The 20,680-nt window shown below is 35.1% G+C and overlaps 1 protein-coding gene across 1 annotated transcript in view; it reads left to right on the top strand.

Annotated features, from left to right (window-relative positions):
- The window catches only part of LOC145261148 (intraflagellar transport protein 172 homolog), a 265,859-nt gene that overhangs the window by 62,094 nt on the left and 183,085 nt on the right, over nt 1–20,680 (top strand). The window contains exons 10-12 of the mRNA XM_080119448.1: nt 7,092–7,253; nt 15,445–15,498; nt 17,254–17,357. Of these exons, the coding sequence (XP_079975574.1) occupies nt 7,092–7,253; nt 15,445–15,498; nt 17,254–17,357 (320 nt within the window). The remainder of the gene's footprint in view (nt 1–7,091; nt 7,254–15,444; nt 15,499–17,253; nt 17,358–20,680) is intronic.

Genomic DNA, 20,680 nt, shown 5'->3' with positions numbered 1-20,680 from the left:
AAAAATCCAAAACTCTCAGATGCTTCAAACAAAATATATCCCTGATAATGCTCTTTGGCAACCTAATTAAGGACACAGGTGTATGATATTGAAAAACCCCAAACTCCCTGATGACTCAGGATAAAAAATATCACTGATGATGCCCTTCAACACCCCAGTTAGGAGTGGACATCAGAAACAATTTAAATAAGCAGATAGTAAAGAAATTAAATTACAATTTATGCAACCAATGTCTAGTACAAATAAATTTTAATTTGTCTGACTTGTCTACCAAGTTTCAATTATGAATGTCCAACAGTTCTTGTTTTATAGCCGTTCAATGGTATGCTCCAAATGTGCACCCTGTATTACAAGGACATTTTATTTTGGTTGTGACGATGGTCTTCAGTTCAGAAATCGTCTGGTGATTTGTTTTGATATATGGCATGACTGTGGCAGAGGCCATTTTGAATGATGATAGTGTCTTTGGGTAGTGCCAAGAACCACACCAACATTTAATATGAATTGGCTGACCAACCTTCCTGCAGTTCAAGCTCTCCGAGCACAGTTTTTTTCATCTTTAGGATAACCTATATAAATGTAGGATCATAACAGGTACTGCGCTTTGATCTTAGACAAAAGGCCAGTGAAAATCAGTTTTTAAAGATAGTTTTGCTTTAGCAAAGGAAGAAAATAATGGAACACATATTCATATGAAAATGAAAATAAATTAAACATTAAGAGAATAAAAGGGTCACCGGGTAGCAAGTGTTATCTAAAACATAAACAGAGTTTTGTAAATGAAAAATGGAGAAAACTGAAGGTGTATAACAAAATATTTTTATACAAGAGATAAGAATATAAAAGCTATTTTCAATCATGGGAATGTTCATAGTGCAAACACGTGTTCAGTATAGAAACTTGGGTTAGTAGTCAATTTGTTCATAGTGTGGATATGCATGTATAAGTACGTATGTGAGTATTTGGCAGCGTGGTATTGTGTATGTGTGTTCGTTTACCTTGTTCTTCTTACTGCATGTATATAGCTGTAAGTAGCAATTTGTTTCCGTTTGCCTGACTTTTGTTAGGTTGAAAGTAGTAATACACATGAAAAAAATTTAAACGGATTAAAATATATCCAATAATAGCATACATAGAAATAGCTTGATGATCTAAGAAAGAATATTATTTAATTTTTTTAAACCTGACTAAAAATAAGGAAGTTATTACCATTTTTATACCTTGCATAGTTAAATATTTTTCCCTCTTTAAATTCATATGTTTTGTCAACTTTTTTACCTTTTTCAGTAAAAATGTTAGATCTGTGTTAAAACACAACATTAAGCAATGAAATTTGCTATATAAGTGTACTTTTGTGAAAGGAATCCAAGTATGGCACTGGAAATTTCTAGAAATCAAGTTTCTGTAAATATGTTGCATCTGGACATGAAAAACATGAATACCACGTATACCACTGTGCAATGGAAAATTCTTAAACATTAGATGTCTTACAGCATAAATTCTATTAGTGCAGACTTTGTAATGCCAAAAAGTTGAGGATTTATGATCAATCGCTGACTTTTTAATGAACTGCCTCAATGTAAAATCATAAATAATCAAAATTTGTCTCCACAGTAGAATGTATTTGCTAACCAATTGACCTGACAGAGGGCTCAATTAAAGTCTAATACATACCTTGTGAAACTTACTACATCAACCTCGAGTGAAACTTCATATTCTCCAATACTCATCATCATCATCATATCATATGAATTCCTAAATTCTATTGCTGGCATTGGTTCCTCTGATATTTTTCTAGTCAGATTTCTTTCTAAAAAGATATCAGGTATTTACAGGAAGAACCACAAGAACGTTGTCAAGTGAAATTAATTTTTATGGAATGAACTGAATTCGAACTTGGAACATTCAGGTTGTCAGTCTGTGCCATTAACTACTTGACCACTGTCACCATCTTCTCCAATAGTATATTACTGTAAATGGCCCTCAGTTTCCCACATGTTTATCAGCCTCTAATTAATTGGCCTCTCTCCAATCGCTTCACCCAATTGCAATCCTTACCTCTACAATAACACCTTGTGGTTTATACAAGATGCACATGAATTTCAAAATCATTTTTCCACACTTAATCCAATCCTATATCCTTAACAATTCTCTGACAATACACCCCAGAACTTTTTTTTTTTTTTTTTTTTTACAAAGGCATCACCACATTATCAAGGCCCAGAGGCCACTCAAGGATAAGGGTTAAAGAGTGTACAGTAGAAGTTGGTCAATATAGTAATCATTAGTAATGAAAATTTGGTAAATTTAATAACTTATATGGAACGGCTCATCAAGAACTTATTTACCTTAGACTTGAACACAACCATATTGTAGTCAGCCGGAAAGCAGGAAAACGGAAGACAATTCCACAGGCGTGCAGTTCTAAGAAAGAAGCTTTGTTCATGGAATCTATGTTTAGGTTTAGGCACAGATAAAGAGTGGGGGAAATTATTGATAGTGTTTACAGCTAGACGAGTGTTTCTTGTGAAAGTTTGGCGAGGGGGGACCATAGATTGAAGCTCAGTTGAACACTTTCCATGAAAATAACGATACATCAGAGACAAACTCGTAACATCTCTTCTGTGAGATAGAGGTTGTAAGGAGGAGAAAAGGACATCTCCTACGAGGCTACGAAGTCTATTTTGAACTCTATCAAGGCAGGACAAGTCCTTTCTAGCAGCTCCTGCCCAGATGTGGCAACAGTATTCCATCCTTGGACGTACCTGGCTCTTATATAGATAGAGAATAGCATCAGCAGTGAGATATCTACTGGATCGATAGAAAGATCCCACCATTTTTCCAGCGGCAATGGCAACAGATTTGATATACGTGTTCCATTTAAGATCAGGAGTAATGGTCAAGCCCAGAAGCTTGTCAAAACTTGAGGCCTCCTGAAGACGAGAGCCATTCATTTCAATTGATGACAAATGTGGATTAAAATGTTGATGATGTAAAGAGAGAAGCTTGGTTTTAGATGCATTAAAAGTAACCAGCCACTCCTTTCCCCATTGTACTACATGCTCAAGATCAGAGGAGAGAGAATTGGAGAGTACTTGCTCGTTTACTGTCTTAGATGTGGTACCATAAATGGTAGTGTCGTCAGCATAAATGTCTACAAATGATGTAAGGATATGATTTGGAAGATCATTAATGTAGATCAGGAAAAGAGTTGGGCCCAGGATGGATCCCTGAGGGACACCGGCATTAATACTGTGAGCTTCTGATTTTTGCCCCTCAACTACTACTCTTATGAACCTATCAGAAAGAAATGATTTAATAATTGAGAAGACTTTTCCAGCTATACCATAGCTAGCGATCTTATGAAGTAAACCTTTATGCCATACCCTATCAAAGGCTTTAGATATGTCAAGAGCAATTGCCCTAGAAAGATTGCCACCGTCGAGAGATTTGCTAATCCTATGCGATATAACTGTAAGGACATCTGCTGTAGATCTAGCAGAACGGAAACCATATTGAGTGTCACTAAGAAGGTTATTTTTGTTGAGATGTTTGATTACTTCTGTATTTAACACAGATTCTAGCAACTTACTCATGACGCACAGGAGACTTATTGGCCTGTACTGAGAGGGGGATGAGCGATCACCTGAATTCTTAAATACAGGGCATACTGATGAGATTTTCCAGGGAGATGGGAAACTATTCTCCTTAAGACAACGTTTAAACAGTTTTGTAAGTATGGGCGCTAGTTCAGGTTGAAGTTTTTTGAGTACTATAATTGGAATACCATCAGGGCCAGTTGCTTTACTCGAATCAAGGTTTTTGATTAGCTTGGCAACATCACGTACAGATATACGTATATCACATAGCGTGTTTTCTGATACAGGAGGAAATATTGGGGGTTGGCGGTCTTGGTCGCAAAGGGTAGAATTAGCTGCAAAGTTCTTGACAAAGAGTTTGGCTTTGTCTGATGCTGACGAGATTACCTCAGGTCCATTGATAATAGTTGGGATGGAGCACACGCTTCTGTTCAGGATTCTGTTTGCTATTTGCCAAAACTGGTGGGAACCAAGCCGCTGCTCAGCTACTTTGGACTTAACAGATTGAGCATACAACTCTCTTGCGTTCCTTATTACTTTCTTACAATGGTTGCTGGCAGTCCTGAAAACGGCTTTAGTTTCCATACATCTATTACGTTTGAAGCAGTGGAAAAAGTGATTTCTGTGCGCAATGGCAGCAGCACATTCTGGAGAGAACCATGGCTGGCTGTTAGGTTTTTGCTAAAACTTTTTAGAGGGTATGAAATGGTCAATACCTACAATTAACCATTCAGTTAGGTCTAATACTATAGAGGACACATCCTTTTTAAACATGGAATGCAGAGGTAGATCAGATATAAATGTACGGAAGCTATCCCAGTCAGCCTTAGTGTATCGATATACTGTACAATGAAGTGGTACGTCTGGGGACTTATTACATTTCATTTTTATCTTAATTGATACAACAGAGTGGTCGGAAGATCCAAGAGGCGACAGAACAGAAACTGAACATAGTTCAGGGCAAGTTGTGAGAAATAGGTCTAGTAGGCTCGCATACTGGCCGTCATTATCGGGCACACGGGTAGGTTCCTGAACAATCTGAGTGAGGTCATAGGCAATGGAGAAATCATGACAGAACCTCCCCTCATCATCGGTCTTGTTTGAGTGGGTCAACCATTCGACATTGTGAACATTGAAGTCTCCACATACGTGAATGTTAGCTGAAGGATAAGTAGAAAGGACTTGGTCAATTTTCTCAGATATGCTTTGAAAGATAGTAACTCCGCTGTTGTGGGGGCGATAGAGAGTAAATATAAATGCAGTAGTGTGAGCTAAAGCAACCCGGAAGCACATATAGGGTAAGTTAGGATCTTCCCTGGAGATGTCCCTCCCACATGGAAAGCTATCTTTAATATAGGCACATATTCCATGCCCATGGCGATCTTGGGGGTCAGATTTAGAAGTTAAGTTAGAGTATCCTGTAATTGCAAACTCATCTAGGGAAATAGCCTGTCCAATGCCAGTTTCACTTAAAAATAAAAGGTCTGGTTTACCTTCTCTGATTACCCCTACCCGTTTTGCTGATATAAACTATCATGGAATTGATTATTTAATACACCAACTTATTCCTGATAACCCTAACCCTAATCATCAGAGGATAGTTTGCAGAGTCAAAATAATCTTTCATCTATTATATAAATCTCACCTGTATGTTTACATGTATGTATGTTTGTATGTCTGCCTAAAACTTTTGACAGAGGTGACGGATTTTCATGAGATCAGTATTGTTTTGAAGCTCAACCGTTTGGACGACAAATATAAAAAAATTGGGTAAAAACATTAATTCCTTCACCCTCAACTGAGAACTTTTCTACAGGGAGGGGTTGCTTTTTTCGCCGATATTTCTGAAAGTCATTTAAGTCTTTTTAATTGACTAGCCTTAATTTAAACCTTCGTCACTTCCGGTTTGGCGATGGGCGCAATAGCAAACACGTCACATTTTTGTTTCACCTTCTTTTCCTCCTTCGCGGTACAGGTTCAAACCTGCCTGCCTACCTATTACCACTTTTTTTTTTTTTTTTCTTGCTCAACACACACCTCCAAACATCTGGTTAATGTCAGGCACCCAGGCTAGTGTAATATATATATAAATATATATATATATATATATATATATATATATATATATATAACTCTATACTTGTGAATGTATTTGTGTGATCTTTTTGTGTTCCCTACAAAAAAGAATGTTTGAAAATTTCCATAAAATCTGAAAGTGTATGTAAAATTTTCTGTGGAAGGCAATGGAAATGTTTACAAATTTCTAAGTGACCTTTTTTTTTTTTTTTTTTTTTTTTTTTTTACACAGTGATCACCACTTATCAAGGCCCGGAAGCAACTCAAGGATAAGGGTTATTGCAAGTACATTACGTTAGTGTGGAGATTTGATGAAGTGTTTAATTAAGGGGGCGGTTCATTAGGAATTTGTTAACATTGGACTCTGAAGAACTGCAAGCACTTGTGCCCCCACGATGTGAACACTCTCGACAAACCCGACAAGCTGCAAAGTCCCACCCCCACACTGTAGAGATCCCTAGATGTAAAAGATCTTTCTACTCCAGTAGTTTCTTCCCCAGAACTGCTAGACTTTGGAATTCCATTCCAGGTCACTGCTTCCCCAACTGTACTGACATGCATAAGTTCAAGTGCAACGTGAACCAACATCTCGCTGCCCTAATCCCTACATAGTACCCCAGTAGATGTTTCCCCTGATAGTAGCCCCCTACACCAAAATGGCAATGTGCCTTGTTTGGGGTGAAAATGTAATAAAAAAAAAAAAAAAAAAAAAGACATCCAAGTTGTAGTCCGGAGGGAAGCAGGCAGACGGAACAGAGTTCCACAGGCGTGCAGTTCTAACCTAAGTGAGCTATGGGAGCTGAACCTCCTTCAAAACTTCAAATATATCCTATTTTTAGGAAATTTGAATCATGTATAAAATTGTCGGAGGAAGGCAACTAGCCCTGACTACATGATCAGACACGACTAGCCTTCACTACACAACTAAACATAACTAGCTCTCGCTACATGACCAAACATAACTAGTCCTTACTATTAAAGATCATGGTGAGGGGGGAGGGATGTATGGTTTAAAAGTGTGAAGGCATTAATCTGCATATGAAAGAAATGTCTGCGTTAAGGACAAATTATGGAGGACAATGATGCAAGTGTTTGGCAGCTGGTAGAACACATCAAAATTAAAAGTTGGTGTGTATTATGGTGTCAGTGAAAAGGAGTTCTGTCAATTTTTATTTAGATTACAAAGCAATATAGTCGTAATTATAGTGGGAAAGTGCATAGTAGTGATCCTAATTCAATCCTGAGCAACGTCAGGTTTTCCTGCTAGTGACTTAATAAATATGAAAACAGAAAACTCAGAATACCATTCCGATAAGAGTGTAGAAGCTGTTTTTTGGATTCGCGCTTTACCTTCTTTTAAATTTAAAAATATTATGCTACTTTGTTGTGATTTTTAATTTTTTGTTTTCCTGACAGGTGATTGTGAAGAATTTAGCAAACGGGGCCAAGATTGTTCTCAAATCCCAATATGGCTATGAGATTGATGAAGTACGTATTATGGGAGGCGACCGTTATTTAGTTGCAAATTCATCTGATACTCTCATGCTTGGAGATTTACACACCAACAAGTTCAGTGAGGTAAGCCTTTTTTTTTTAACTAATGATTCACCACTTATCAAGGCCTAAAAGCCACTCAGGGATAAAGATTAAAGAGTTTATCAGGTTGATGATGAAACTTGATTATTAGTATGATAGTTAAAACTAGGCAGAATTTGTTTATATTAGACTTGAAAACGACTGTTTTAGTTAGCTGGAAAACCCCACTCCATGGTATTGTGTTCTATAGATGTTCTGTGCTTGGAATGAAACTTTGCTCATGGAAATTTCATTTAGTTTTAGGTACACAGAGGGAGAAAGAGAAATTATTGACAGTGGTTGTAGGTAGATGAGTTTTTGTTGTGAATGCTTTACATGTGGGAACCAAAGATTGGAGCTCAGTCAAGCATCTGCAATGATAATAACGATAGAGCAAAGTCCCTAATCTCAAACATTGGGAAAAAAGAAATGTTTTTATTTTCAATTGTAAGAAAAAATAATTTCCAAAATGCCTTTGTAAGCTATTGACTATCATAAAATAATTTGACCCATGAGAATGGGTGAAAAGTAGATGCTGGCTTTCTTTAAGCCAAATCTATAAAAGTGAGAATGTGTGTGTTAGGACACTTCTCAACCTATATACTGAACAAATGTTTGATTTACAGACTTGAAATTTGGTGTATGGGGTATTCAGACATGTGGAAAACGTTTTAATCAGTTTTCAAAAAAAAAAGGGGCTGCTACAGGGGCCTGACAATATTTTTCGGACACTTTAGTATTCGACTTTCCGAGTACCATAGAGTGGTGAAATTCCTTCAATAGAATAACATAAACATATAAAGACAATACCTGTAATAAAAATGGAAGAAAATCGATTAGGTAAGGAAAAATATTTAATTTTCATCATTTTATACAAAACACACGTGACATTATTTTTCGGACATCGTTGAAAAACTGTTAATAGTCTGTAATATCACTTTTCTTAATAACTTTCATCAATTTCTCTTCATAATCATCAAACATTTGCACAATAACATCTCTACGCGTTTCTATTAATTGTTTTTTGGCATCTAGTATTCATTCCCATAGTTGAGCCTCTTTTCTTATTTCAGGTCCATCATAGACAAGTTGCGCAAGCATTTCCCAAACATTTTTCCATTAAATTTAGATCTGGGCTTTTTGCAGGCCGTTCCAAAGTAATCATATTCACTTTAGCCATCCATTCTTTCATGAGTTTTGGCACATGGATGCTGCAATTGCCTTGCTGAAGAACGAAATCATTCCCCACCTCTCTTCTTATCCTTAGTAAGGCTTTCTCGTCCAGTAACTGTTTGTAGCTTTTGCTGTTCTGTTGTCCTTTCAGCCACTCCAACCATATATTTCCATAGGCAAAGATCATACCCCAAACCATAACTCCTCCTCCCATCTGTCGTTTGTTCAGTACAACAGACTCACCCCTTCTCAACCAAGTATACCATTCATCGAGCCCATCAAACTTGAAACGCTTCTCATCAGTAAATATAACCTTCTTAAAGTCAACATGCTTTGTTAACCACCTTTTAGCACTCTCCAGTCTTGCTCCTTGGTGTTTCTTTGTAAGTGTAATTTTTTCTTTGCTTTTGCATACTTCAAACCAATCTTATGCAGCGTTCTTTCGGACATTTACATCCAATTCCTATTTCTCCTTCACTTTTCTTGCTGTAACTTTTTCTCCAGATGTCAAAAGTCGTGTCACAGTCCTCTTCATTCTCCTTTCAGTCCTCTTGCCAATTGATCTTTTCCGTCCTCTCTTTTTTTTCCATTCGGAGTTTGTCTTCAGCATGTATTTGACCATTGATTTCGATAGGTTCAAATCCATGGCGATCCTTCTGATGCTGAGGCCATCTTCCCGCTTCTTCCGTGCCAAACAAACAACTTCTTTTGAATGCATTTTACCTCATTAAACTTGACTGTTTTGCCAATAGAATAGAACAGATAATTGATTCTAATGATGACAGCTAAGAGTACAAACAGAAAATTTGCATACAGCAGCATATACATGAACATAGCTCTTAATAAAATAGGATTTTTTGTCATGTCCAAAAAATAGTGTCGAACAAGTTTTCACAAAAAAATAAAATTATCGAAGCTAAACTGAAAAATGATTACACTAGTAGTGGATTTTCACTCCTCAACTACATACTACAATCTTAAAAGTTTTTGGCAGTAGTAACCACCTTGAAGTACTTTTTTCAAAGTGTCCGAAAAATATTGTCAGGCCCCTGCAAGAGGCCAAAATTGAAAAATTGGTACGTCGGGGCCATCGGATTTTTTCTATTTATCAACTATTTCACAAATGCGCATGTGTGAATCATTCATATGACAGATTACTTATGTTAAGAATAAGTAGGTTTGAAAACACTCTTTAAAGATTGTGTCAAGCTGGCCTAAAAATTATCATACTTGACTCACTGTAGATTTTCATTTTGATCTCAGCTCGAATATTTTTTTTTTTTTACTTACAAGAAGTGAATTTAGAAAAAACTTGATACTTGCATGCACATCTCAGTTTCTTACTATTTTTTTTTTTTACTTCATTTTTTTTTTAAAGGAATTTAACATTACGTTTAATATTTATGCTATTTCTGTTTTTAATAACTAAGAATTATGCATTAATTAAAATATAATATTTATGCATATTTTACAACCAGGCAACACCGAGCAGCCTTCTAGTAATACATATTTTTTGGTTAATGTGCAGAAGAGTAAATTTGGAGAAATTCAACATAAACCAATACTTCTGCTGGTTGAAATAAATCCAAAATCAACCATACAAACAACAAGCATTCGAAGAAGTATTTGCGATAAGAAAATGTTGAACAAGTAACTGTCGGAAGATGGGGAGAGGGACTGCTTTCTGATGTTGAAAAATATTGTGACAGTTGATTAAAATCTGTGAATAAAAAAAAGAAAAATATGATAAGCGAAACAATATGATGATACAACATAGTGGATGAGAAATTCTTGCGATAAGAGATTGCAGATAAGAGAATGTTTCATCAGGGTTGTCATCAATTTATCGTAAATCTTGGCAATCATTCAAAAAGAAACATAGGAAAAAATTGGCCATTTTTAACTCATTTACTGCCAAGTGTGTGTATATTAAATACTAGCAGACTTACCATGCATTGGACTGGTGTAAATATGTTAAAGATTAAATTTATATATATTTATTTGGATTGTTCAAATTTGTGTAAGAACTCAACGTTGCAAGAGTAAAGCAAGTATTTTGTAAAAAAATTCTGTTGTGGGTTACACTTTTCTTGAAGTTGAAGGTTTAAAACATTCAAAATACAATTGTGGATTACTTAAGATTTCTACCCAGTCATGGCTGACAGTATTTTTGTCAGTCTGTCAAGTTTAAGTTTGAAATAGTATTCTTTTTGGTTTGCCATAATTAAGTTTGAAATAATATTTTTGTCAGTCTTTCATGTGGAAGTTTGACATAATATTGTCATTGGTTTGTCATGCTTAAGTTTGAAATAATATTGTGCTTGGTTTGTCAAGCTTAAGTTTGACATAATATTGTGCTTGGTTTGTTATGCTTAAGTTTGACATAATATCATGGTTTCTTTGTCATGCTTAAGTTTGACATAATATTGTTCTTGGTTTGTCAAGCTAAAGTTTGACATAATATCATGGTTTCTTTGTCATGCTTAAGTTTGACATAATATTGTGCTTGGTTTGTCAAGCTTAAGTTTGACATAATATCATGGTTTCTTTGTCATGCTTAAGTTTGACATAATATTGTTCTTGGTTTGTCATGCTTAAGTTTGACATGATATTGTGCTGTATTTGTCATGCTTAAGTTTGAAATGATATTGTTATTTTTTCATTCTTAAGTTTGACATAATATTGTTCTTGGTTTTTCATTTTTCAGTTTGAAATATTGTTCTAGGTCTGTCATGCTGAAGTTTGAAATAGTATTTTTGTTGATCTATTATGCTTAAGTTTGAAATAGTTTTTTTTAATGGTTATATTAGCAAATTGAATGAATGACTCTCTATATGAGACTCTGTCTCTTGGTTGATCAATCTTTCACAAACAATTTAGAAATAGTATTTTCACCAAATTATTAAGCTTAATCGAAAACACATGAGAAAATGGTATTTCTATGCATTTCTTTAAAAGGTTTTGGTTATTTGTTATCCTGTCATGCTTAAGCATGAAAAAGTAGTTTCTCTTTTAAATGTGTACATTGAATGGATACATTCGTTTCAGCTTTGCCTTCTCAAGTGTCTTTTATATTTTGAAATATTGACAAATCCGTGCTGTTTTATCATGTCTTGTGTATTTGACTTTCATCTGTGTGTTCTTCGAGACACTCAACGGAAGAGAAAGCGAAACATGTCATCTCTCTCTCTCTCTCTCTCTCTCCATCCCTCTTTCTTTTCTGTCTCTTTTTTCTCTCCTTTACTCTTTATTTATTTATTTATTATTATTTCTCTTTCTCTCCATCTTTATTGCTCTATCTCTCTCTCTCTCTATCTTAACTTTTTCTCTCTATCTATCTTTATATATATATATATATATATATATATATATATATATATATATATAATCTTCATCTTTATTTCTCTTTCTCTCGTTTACTCTTTATTTACTAGCAGAACCCACAGAAATTCAGCAAGATGAGAAATATATTCAATTAACAAATATGTTTTGATAAAGTTGATATTTTCTTTGTTCAATGAAGAACTGCTGCATGTCAGAATTACTAAGAGTTTCTTTCTCAGGCTATTATTATAATGATCATATATTACTATTATGATATTTGAAAACGAAGCTGCATCAAAAGGATTTCACTCTCATATTCTTGTCCAGGGTTATCAGATTGCCTTTTTTTTTTTTTTTAAGCCGAATGTGGCAAATTTGGCTTTCTTTTTTTTGAAGCAGCTTAGCCTTCAAATATTGCATTTGGCCTTTTCCAAAGCATAACATACAGACTAACTAAAACAGGAACAAGCAGAATATTATATAAACTATTATTTCTCTTTCCTTTCTCCTCTCTCTCCATCTCTTTCTCTCTCACCCTTTCTTTTTCTCTCTTGCCCTTTCTCTCTTTCTATTTCTCTCTCTCCTTTCCTTTCTCCTTCTCCTCACCCTTTTTCTTTCTCTCCTCTCTCTCTTCTCTCTCTCTTCTCTCTCTCTCTCTCTCTCTAAGAAGAAGGAAGAAGAAAAAGATTTAATTACAAGAGAGTTGCTTGATACAGTCCGTCAGGTGTTGGCAAGGTGGGACAAAGGTCTCAGTTGACAGAGCAAGACACAAGAATGATATTTGCTATCGGAATAGCAGCAGAAACTCGCAGTGAAGCGAGCAACCAACAGAAGATATTGCTGTTTGGAAGAAACAACTTACCTTGTAGACATGTATATAATAAAGTTTATCAGATGTTTTAACACATGAAGTATTTCATTCTTGTCTCCAGATAATGTTGAGTAATTAGGAGAGAATATGCACCATTTTGGAGCCTCCTCTTCCTGTAGACTTGTATATAGTAAAGTTTATGGGTTTTTTTCTTTGTAGGGTAATACATTCTGGTGTACAGATCATTTTGGGTCGTCAGGAGAGAATACACACTGTTTCAGGGCCTACCTTTTATATCAAGAAATCAGTCAATACAAACTGTATACGTACATGGTTTGGTTGTTTTATTTTGTAGCATATCAATCCTTTTCATGTTATCTAATGTTTAATTCATTGATACCGAACGGATTTAAAAGGTGATTATGTTTGGGATTGTGGTCAACAAAAAGACAAGAAGGGAAGAAAGTTGGAAAAATCTCTTTACTTCTATGACGATATATAGGTTAGAGATCGAAAAGAAACTCCTGATGGGAAACCCGTATCCAAAGTAGACTCCATGACACAATAAAAAAATATATCAGTTTATTTTCTAATAAGGAGTTAGCATTATTATTTCAGAAATATACATGATTCGACGTGATTGTCAAAAAATCTCTAACTCTAGGCCACTTTGTTTTATATCATATCAACCTCTTTTAGGTAATCAAACGTAGTGGCAATTTCACACATTAGCTCATCCAAATGACTTCCGGTTTCCAAACTCCTCTGAAGTAAACATAACTTAATTTGAAGGCTCCACCGAAAATTTGCATGCATTCAGATTTCAATATTACAGTTCAATTGGTATTTATGTAGAACTAGCGTGGGTGCCTGGCATTGCCTGGGTGTTTGAAGATGTGTGTTGAGGAAAAAAAAAAAAATTGTACTAGCCAGGTAGGCTCGAACCCGAAGCCTTGACGCGAAGGTGAAAGTGAAAAAAAAACTGAGATGTTACCGCTCAGCCACGACAGGACAGGAAGTGAAAAGCGTTCTAATTTAACGATTAAAAAGTTGACATGCAGAAAGTGAAAGTGAATGAGTTAACGTAGAAGAAATTAAATCACGGCAGTTCGGCAGTTCTTTCCATCGTCATGGTTTAAATCAGCTCCCCCAAGAGTGGGGAGCTCTGGCAGTGTCTTAATGAATAGCAATTGTCTGATATGAAGGGGTTTTCCCCACAGTGATCAAAGCTGATTCTGCTGGCCACGGAGGCCAGCGACTCGATTTTTTTTTTTTTTTTTTTAATGTTTTACTTTTATACGAAAAAGCCAAACAAACACGCAGAGACTAGGAAATACCACAAAAATAGTGTGTAAAAGTCGCTCAAATAAAAGATAGACACAACCTCCTTTTGTAAATCGGAGATATTATAATCTAGGGAGTATATAAAAAGTTTTAAGAATTAGTGACCCCCCCCTCCAAAAACCTTTACCGGACATACAAAAAATGTGCACATACTAACACACATTTTCGCTTTTATATTATAGATGAGGACTGTGCTATCATCAAAATTTTCCAGATAAAAAGTATGAAGGTGCCGAATAAATATTTCATGATTTTTTTTTTCCCTATATGTGCTGAAATCTAAATGCAAATTCCATCAACAACGCTTCTTTCCTAGAACTGCTTGCCTGTAGACTTTGTTCCGCTTGCCTGTTTTCCAGCTGACTACAAAATGGTCATCTTAAAGTCCAATGTAAACAAGTTCTTGTTGAACCGCATCCTACCAAAACAATCCATTTTTTCCCCATTTCCACTACTAACTATTAATATGCTGTTGCTTCAGTGACTATCATACACTCATTAATCTTTATCCTTGAATGGCCTTGGGCTTTGATAAGTTGTGACTCTCATGTTAAAAAAATGCAAATGCTGGCCAATTTTTTCAATGAAAGATATATTATTTCTGTAATTATGAAAATACAAGGTGCGTTTTTAATAAGTTTTCAGACTATTTTTGTATGGGCACTTTTAATGATACTCTAGTGCCCTTCAAAGTGATCTCATCCGGCTGCAATGCACTTGTTGTACTGTTCCAACAACTTCTGGAAGGACCCATGGCAGTTTTCTTATGTAAGCACGTCAATGACTCTCATCACAGTCCCTTTACTCTCCTCAATTGTTTCATAACAACAGGCTTTAAGGTCTTCCTTGAGCTTAGGGAATAACCAAAAGTCACAGGGAGCAAGTTCTGGACTATAAGAAGAGTGAGGAACTGTCTTGATGCCCATCTTGGTCAAATAGTCTGATCTTTTCTGAGCATCCTTGGGACAAACTTTTCTAAAGACACACAACAGTTCTTATCCATGAAATTCTTCATTTGACCAATCAATTCTAGTGTTCTGACTTCCTTACCCCTCCTACACCTCTCATCATCCCTCAAAAACTCCCTACCTTCCTTGAATCTCTTATGCCACTCAAAAACTTATGTGCAATTCATGCAAGATAGTCCAAAAGCAATCTGAAGAATTCCATATGTTTCTGTAGCATTGTTTGCAAGTTTAAAAAAAGAATTTTATTGCATATCATTCTTCTAAAGTGTCCTTAATCTCAAAGGGTCTGAAAGTAGTTACTTAGGGTTTCATTGATCCTCATGTGAACCAATCACCTTGCAGGGGCTGTTCTCCAAAAGAGGAAATAAATTTCAGTGTTTACCACTGCTATAATTATGCCGCGTGTGAAAGTGTATGTGTTTTTGTTTTGATAACCTTCATGTTTATAATCTTTATGCCAACAGATGGTATTGGAATGATATATTATTTTTCCTTGTTATTCATTCCGTTTGTTTGAAAGAGAAAGAAATAGATCTACAATCGGTTAAAAATCAATAATTGATCTGTTTTCCAGATTCCATGGCAGTTCTCGGGAGGAAAGGAGAAATATTATTTTGATAACGAAAATGTAAGTATTTCTTTTTGTTTATATTTTCATTTAATGATATTCAGTTATGTATGTGTGCGGATTTCCTTGCTTAGATTTCCATCTGATTAATCTGATATTACTCTTTCGCTACAAGCTAGGAATTGTGATATTTATAGATATTTGTTATTTCTATATTCAACTTATTATTTTTACTTAAGTAAGAATGCCTTAACAGATATAAATACAGTTTATAAATTTTGAATAAGATCAAGCCTTCTTCCCCTATAAAATCTTTGCGACAAATACTCTTCTAGTTATAAAAATGCAAATATTTGCCTGGGCAGCCCCATCAACATTCCTTGGGAGAGTAGCAATAAACTAACACTTTTCTAAAAGAGTGAGGAGTCAAAGCCTGGAAGGGTGGACCACATAGAAATGCACTCGATCTTTCTTCTCTCTTTAGCCCATTCCTCTCTCTGGACACACACTTTTGTAGATTACTTAATGAATGAGTTGGCATAAGGGAAATAATTTCTTAAAAAATAATTAGTTACTTTGCTTTAGCTATTGCTGGAAAACAGACCCTGCCAGATGAAATCTTCACCAGTTTAGAGTTAAAGAATAATCTATATAATTATAAAACTCAAATGACCTTGTAACGATGTATGTAACTCACTTTCTGGTTTACGACATCCGGTTGCGCATGACCTGCGCACTGAAATATTAACGTCATTATTTCAAAATTATTATTTAACATGGGAAGAGTGGGGTTTAAAATAACGTAATATAGAAATGAACAATCTAAGAAAAAAACTTAAAAAAAGCAGATATATCAAAATGTGAATTTAACTATAAGTATTATGGTATCTGTTCAGTGCACATTTACCTATAAGTATAGCCAACCACTTATAATTCAGTAACTGTAAATTTTTTTTTTTTCAAAAATAATCAATTATAATAAACAGAACGACTCATAGAAATCTATCTATATTCTTTCATTTTAATATACTTTCATAGAAATGTTTCTGTTATGTCAAAAAAAAAACTATTTTCTTTAAATCACAAGTGTCACGCTCATGCATTAATTCCATAGCTAATATAACATACTGACCCAACGGGTCACGGGTAGTCCGGTTATTTTCTAAATTTTATGTAGAATGAATTTTTCCAAAGATTAAATCTTTAACAAAGCAAAAACTTGTTAAGAAAAGATCAACATTATTAAGAAGAGCAAACAATCTTTTCTTCGCTTTTAGATCATTTTATTTTTTATCTTATTTATATATGTATTCCGATATCCCTTATTTACTGTTTCTATCTCCTCTCCTTTCTCCACTTTCTCATCTCTCTTCCATATCTTTTCCTTTCTTTTATTGTTGGCTCTTCTTTAGTGATCCTCATTATTTCACAGTGACCTATATATAATTTATTTTTATTTTATTTATTTACTATTACCTACATATATACTACCCTTCCAATTTACCCTTATATGTTGTACCTACTTTTAATTATTTTTTACTATATTAGCCTATTCCTTCATTCTCATTTTATATCTAAATGTTATTAAACCAGTTTTTTTTTTTTTTTATATTTGCATTGTGTATAATTCTGGCCTTTCTACTCTTCTGATGAAAAGCATTTAGCTTTGGAACGCTATGTCCTAACAAGTTTTTTTTTCTTAATTTTTCCCTTTACTTTTCCTTATTGTCCATATACAATAAAGTTATATATAACTTTTATTCCTCATCTTTTATTTAGTATTGGATATATAGTTGAGATGTTGTTTTTTCTTAGGTTTGTATGATCTTTAATGCTGGTGAACTTACTTTGATTGAATACGGTGTCAATGAAATCATTGGTTGTGTACGGACAGAGTTCATGAACCCTCTGCTGGTCAGGTAGGTGGGTCTTTGAATTTCTTTTCGATTTGAACCATTCTTATTGATTAATAGGGAATTATTTTCTCCAAAACCTTTGGATCCGCTATGCTCCGTTATTTACTGGCCCCAAAATGCATAAGGTGCTGCAGAAAAAATAAAGTATCAAAACAAATCTTTTTGGATTACTGTAATCCGATTAATCCAAATAATATGAACATTCATTCTTCATTTCAAAAATTAAAAAAAAAAGAAATCTGTTTTTCATAGCTTAGAATCTATATATTAATGATAGCGTGTGTGTTATTTTGTGTGTCACGCTTTCTTCCGAGTGACTGTCATTTGTTATGACCTTCCATTTCTTGTAATAAATAATTTTACCAAGAATTATAAGTTTTGGTTTCAGTTTCGATTATAGCTGAAGGAACTCAAGTTATAATAATTTAATACATATTCACAATAACAATCTCTGACATATTTTTTTTTTTTTTACAAAGGAGTCACCTCTTATAAAGGCCTGGAGGACATTCGAAGATAAGGGTTAATGAGTGCAACGTAGTCATTGGGACAATATCGTAGTAATCATTAGTGAAAATTTGGTAAATTGGATTATTTAAAAGGAAGGTTCATCAAGAACTTATTTATGTTAGACTTGAAGACGACCGTACTGTAGTTAGCTGGAAAGCAGGCAAACGGACCAGAGTTCCACAGGCGTGCAATTCTGAGAAAGAAGCTTTGTTCATAGAATCCACATTTAGGTTTAGGCACATGTAAAGAGTGTGGGGAAATTATTGATAGCTGTTTCAGCTAGATGAGTGATTTTGTGAAAGTTTGGCAGGGGGGGGGGTGGACCATAGATTGGAGCTCAGAGCACTTGCCATGAAAATAACGATAGAGCAGAGACATGCTTGCAACATCTCATCTGTGGGAAAGAGGTTGCAGGGAAGAGAAAAAGGCATCTCCTACTAGGCTACAAAGTCTATTTTGAACTCTTGTCAAGGCAGAATAGAGTGCTTCAAGCAGCTCCTGCCCAGTATTCCATCTTTGGATGTACTTGGCTCTTATGCATGTAGAGAATTGAATTGGCAGTGAGATATCTATTGGAACAGTAGAATGATCCCACCATTTTTTCAGTGACCTTGGCAATGGATTTGATGTATGTGTGCCATTTCAAATCTGTTGGTTCATCGTTCATTTCAAATAAATTGTAAACCAAAGTTTTACATTGTTTCTCATACATCTTCAACAATCAGTCTGACAATAGTTTTGTTGCAGCCAGGCTAAAGTATAGTTCTGTTCCGTCCTAGGAAGTGCACCCTCCCAGGCCTGATTTCTCTGTCTTTGAGAAATGGTTAGGTTTTTATTTTTCCACCCCAAACAAGGCGTATTGCCACTTGGAACATTTGGAACTGTGGGGAGTTAAGTTGCGAGATGCCTGTTCACAAACTTCTGATGGCTAGTATAGTCAGGGAAGCAGGGAACACAGAGAGAATTCTCAAGTCTAGCAGTCCGAAGGAAGAAACTATTAGAGTAACAGGCTTTCTGGCATCTAGGGATCTCAACAGTGAATGGGTGGGATTTTGTTGCTTATTGAGTCAATTGAGAGTATGTACATCAAGGGGGCACAAGTGTTATGAGTTTATCAGAGCACATTCCATTTGGTTTATTGAAGTAACCCTACTGAAAAATGCCAATTGGATTCACTCAAGCCAGAATGTACTTCATTTTGCTTTTCAAGTCCCTATCTGATCTTGTGTCTAATCCCTTGACAAAGTGTAACATAGTTGTTACATATCAACACTCAGGACACGCACATTGTATGCAGACAGTTGCAAAAACAAGGGAAGAATTCAACTCACTTTTTTTTTTCAGTTGAAACAGCAGACATTTATTTACAAGTACTTCCAGAATAACGCCTTGTCTCTTGTTCAAAAGTCTTCTCATATTATAATGTGCTTAACAAAGCTTTGCTGTGTCGAACACATGGTACTCTTTGTCCAGCTATATTTAGTATAAATCTTTCCCTGTCGCTCTCAGGCCACAGTCACTACACGGCCACGTTTTTCTTTTTTTTATAATCTTTTTCTTTCCTTTTTTTTCTCGCTGTGACATCAACTCACACATGGCTCAGTCATCTGCATACAACTGCTGCTGCTGTCATATGTGCATCTTCGCTCTGTTACAGAAGAAGTAGATAAACTTACAAAGTAGATGTTCAGTTGCAAGTTGAATTTTCATTAAAAAATGTCTTATTCCTAACACTGTAAAATAATCATTGAATTTTTCCATTCAAAATCACTTAACTCTTTCATTTTTGATTAGAAACATGATTTTACATTTCATTCATGCTATGTCACTGACATTGTTTCATTTTATATTATCAGAGAGATTTGATTTTCATATGATTGTTAGCTTCATTCTTTACCTACACCTACGATTGACATCACATTCAATAAGCAACGTTTTGCTACAATAACTTATGAACTGGTCTACTAATTTCCAAGATTTACAAGATATCATGACTCTTAGTCATTGCCTCCATTCAATCTCGAAAGACAAAGGATACCCCCCCTGTAAGGTTAGCTGTGCGTGTAATTGTGGAGCAAGGATTATGCAATCCTCAATCACACCTCTCCTGATTCAGCACTGCTTGAGTCCAGTGGCAAGGAGAAGTCCAGGATGACTAGAAACAATGCCAAGATAAGCGGAGAGTACATACAGTACCTGGAATTTCCAAATGGTCACCCATTTTAGTACTAACCTGGCTCAACGTTGCTTAACTTTGATGGTTAAACAAGAACCGGTGTGTCAACATGATTATACCGATTCTTAATAAGAACGCATTAACTCTGTTTTATTAGAATTGATGGAGAGAACAATGCCTTTTGATTCTGAGTAGAGAGGATCAGTCAGGAAATCTCATCTACTCATCCAGAAGAGTGGTGTCTATCAATGAGAAAATTTACCTTTTGGTTAAGGGTAAAGTGTAGTATCTGTTCTGATACTATATGCCATCTATTTTGTCTTCAGACAAAGAGAAATATAATATAGATATATGAATAGCAGCAAGCCACATCCTTGAAAGCCTTATTTCGTAAGATTAAGATGAGACCATTTGAAAACTGAGTAATACTGTAATCTGTTTTTTTAATGAAAATCATTTTTATTTAATTTTCTGAGACTTTCAGTGCAATTGCACCCTAATCATAAAAGACTTTGTAATATGTTTTTTTCCCCCCTCATTTTAGTTATCATTTTTGGAAACTCCTGGATCTGTTTGGCTGAAAATTTTGTATGGCCCTGTATGGTGCAGCGAACTAATTATTATCGTATCCATTTGATGC

The sequence above is a fragment of the Euprymna scolopes genome, chromosome 37 (genome assembly GCF_053919585.1).
Source record: "Euprymna scolopes isolate OS-2025 chromosome 37, ASM5391958v1, whole genome shotgun sequence".
In the NCBI taxonomy this organism is placed as follows: Eukaryota; Metazoa; Mollusca; class Cephalopoda; order Sepiida; family Sepiolidae; genus Euprymna; species Euprymna scolopes.
The sequence above is the reverse complement of the archived record's forward strand: the minus strand, read 5'-3'. Positions and strand labels throughout refer to the sequence as shown.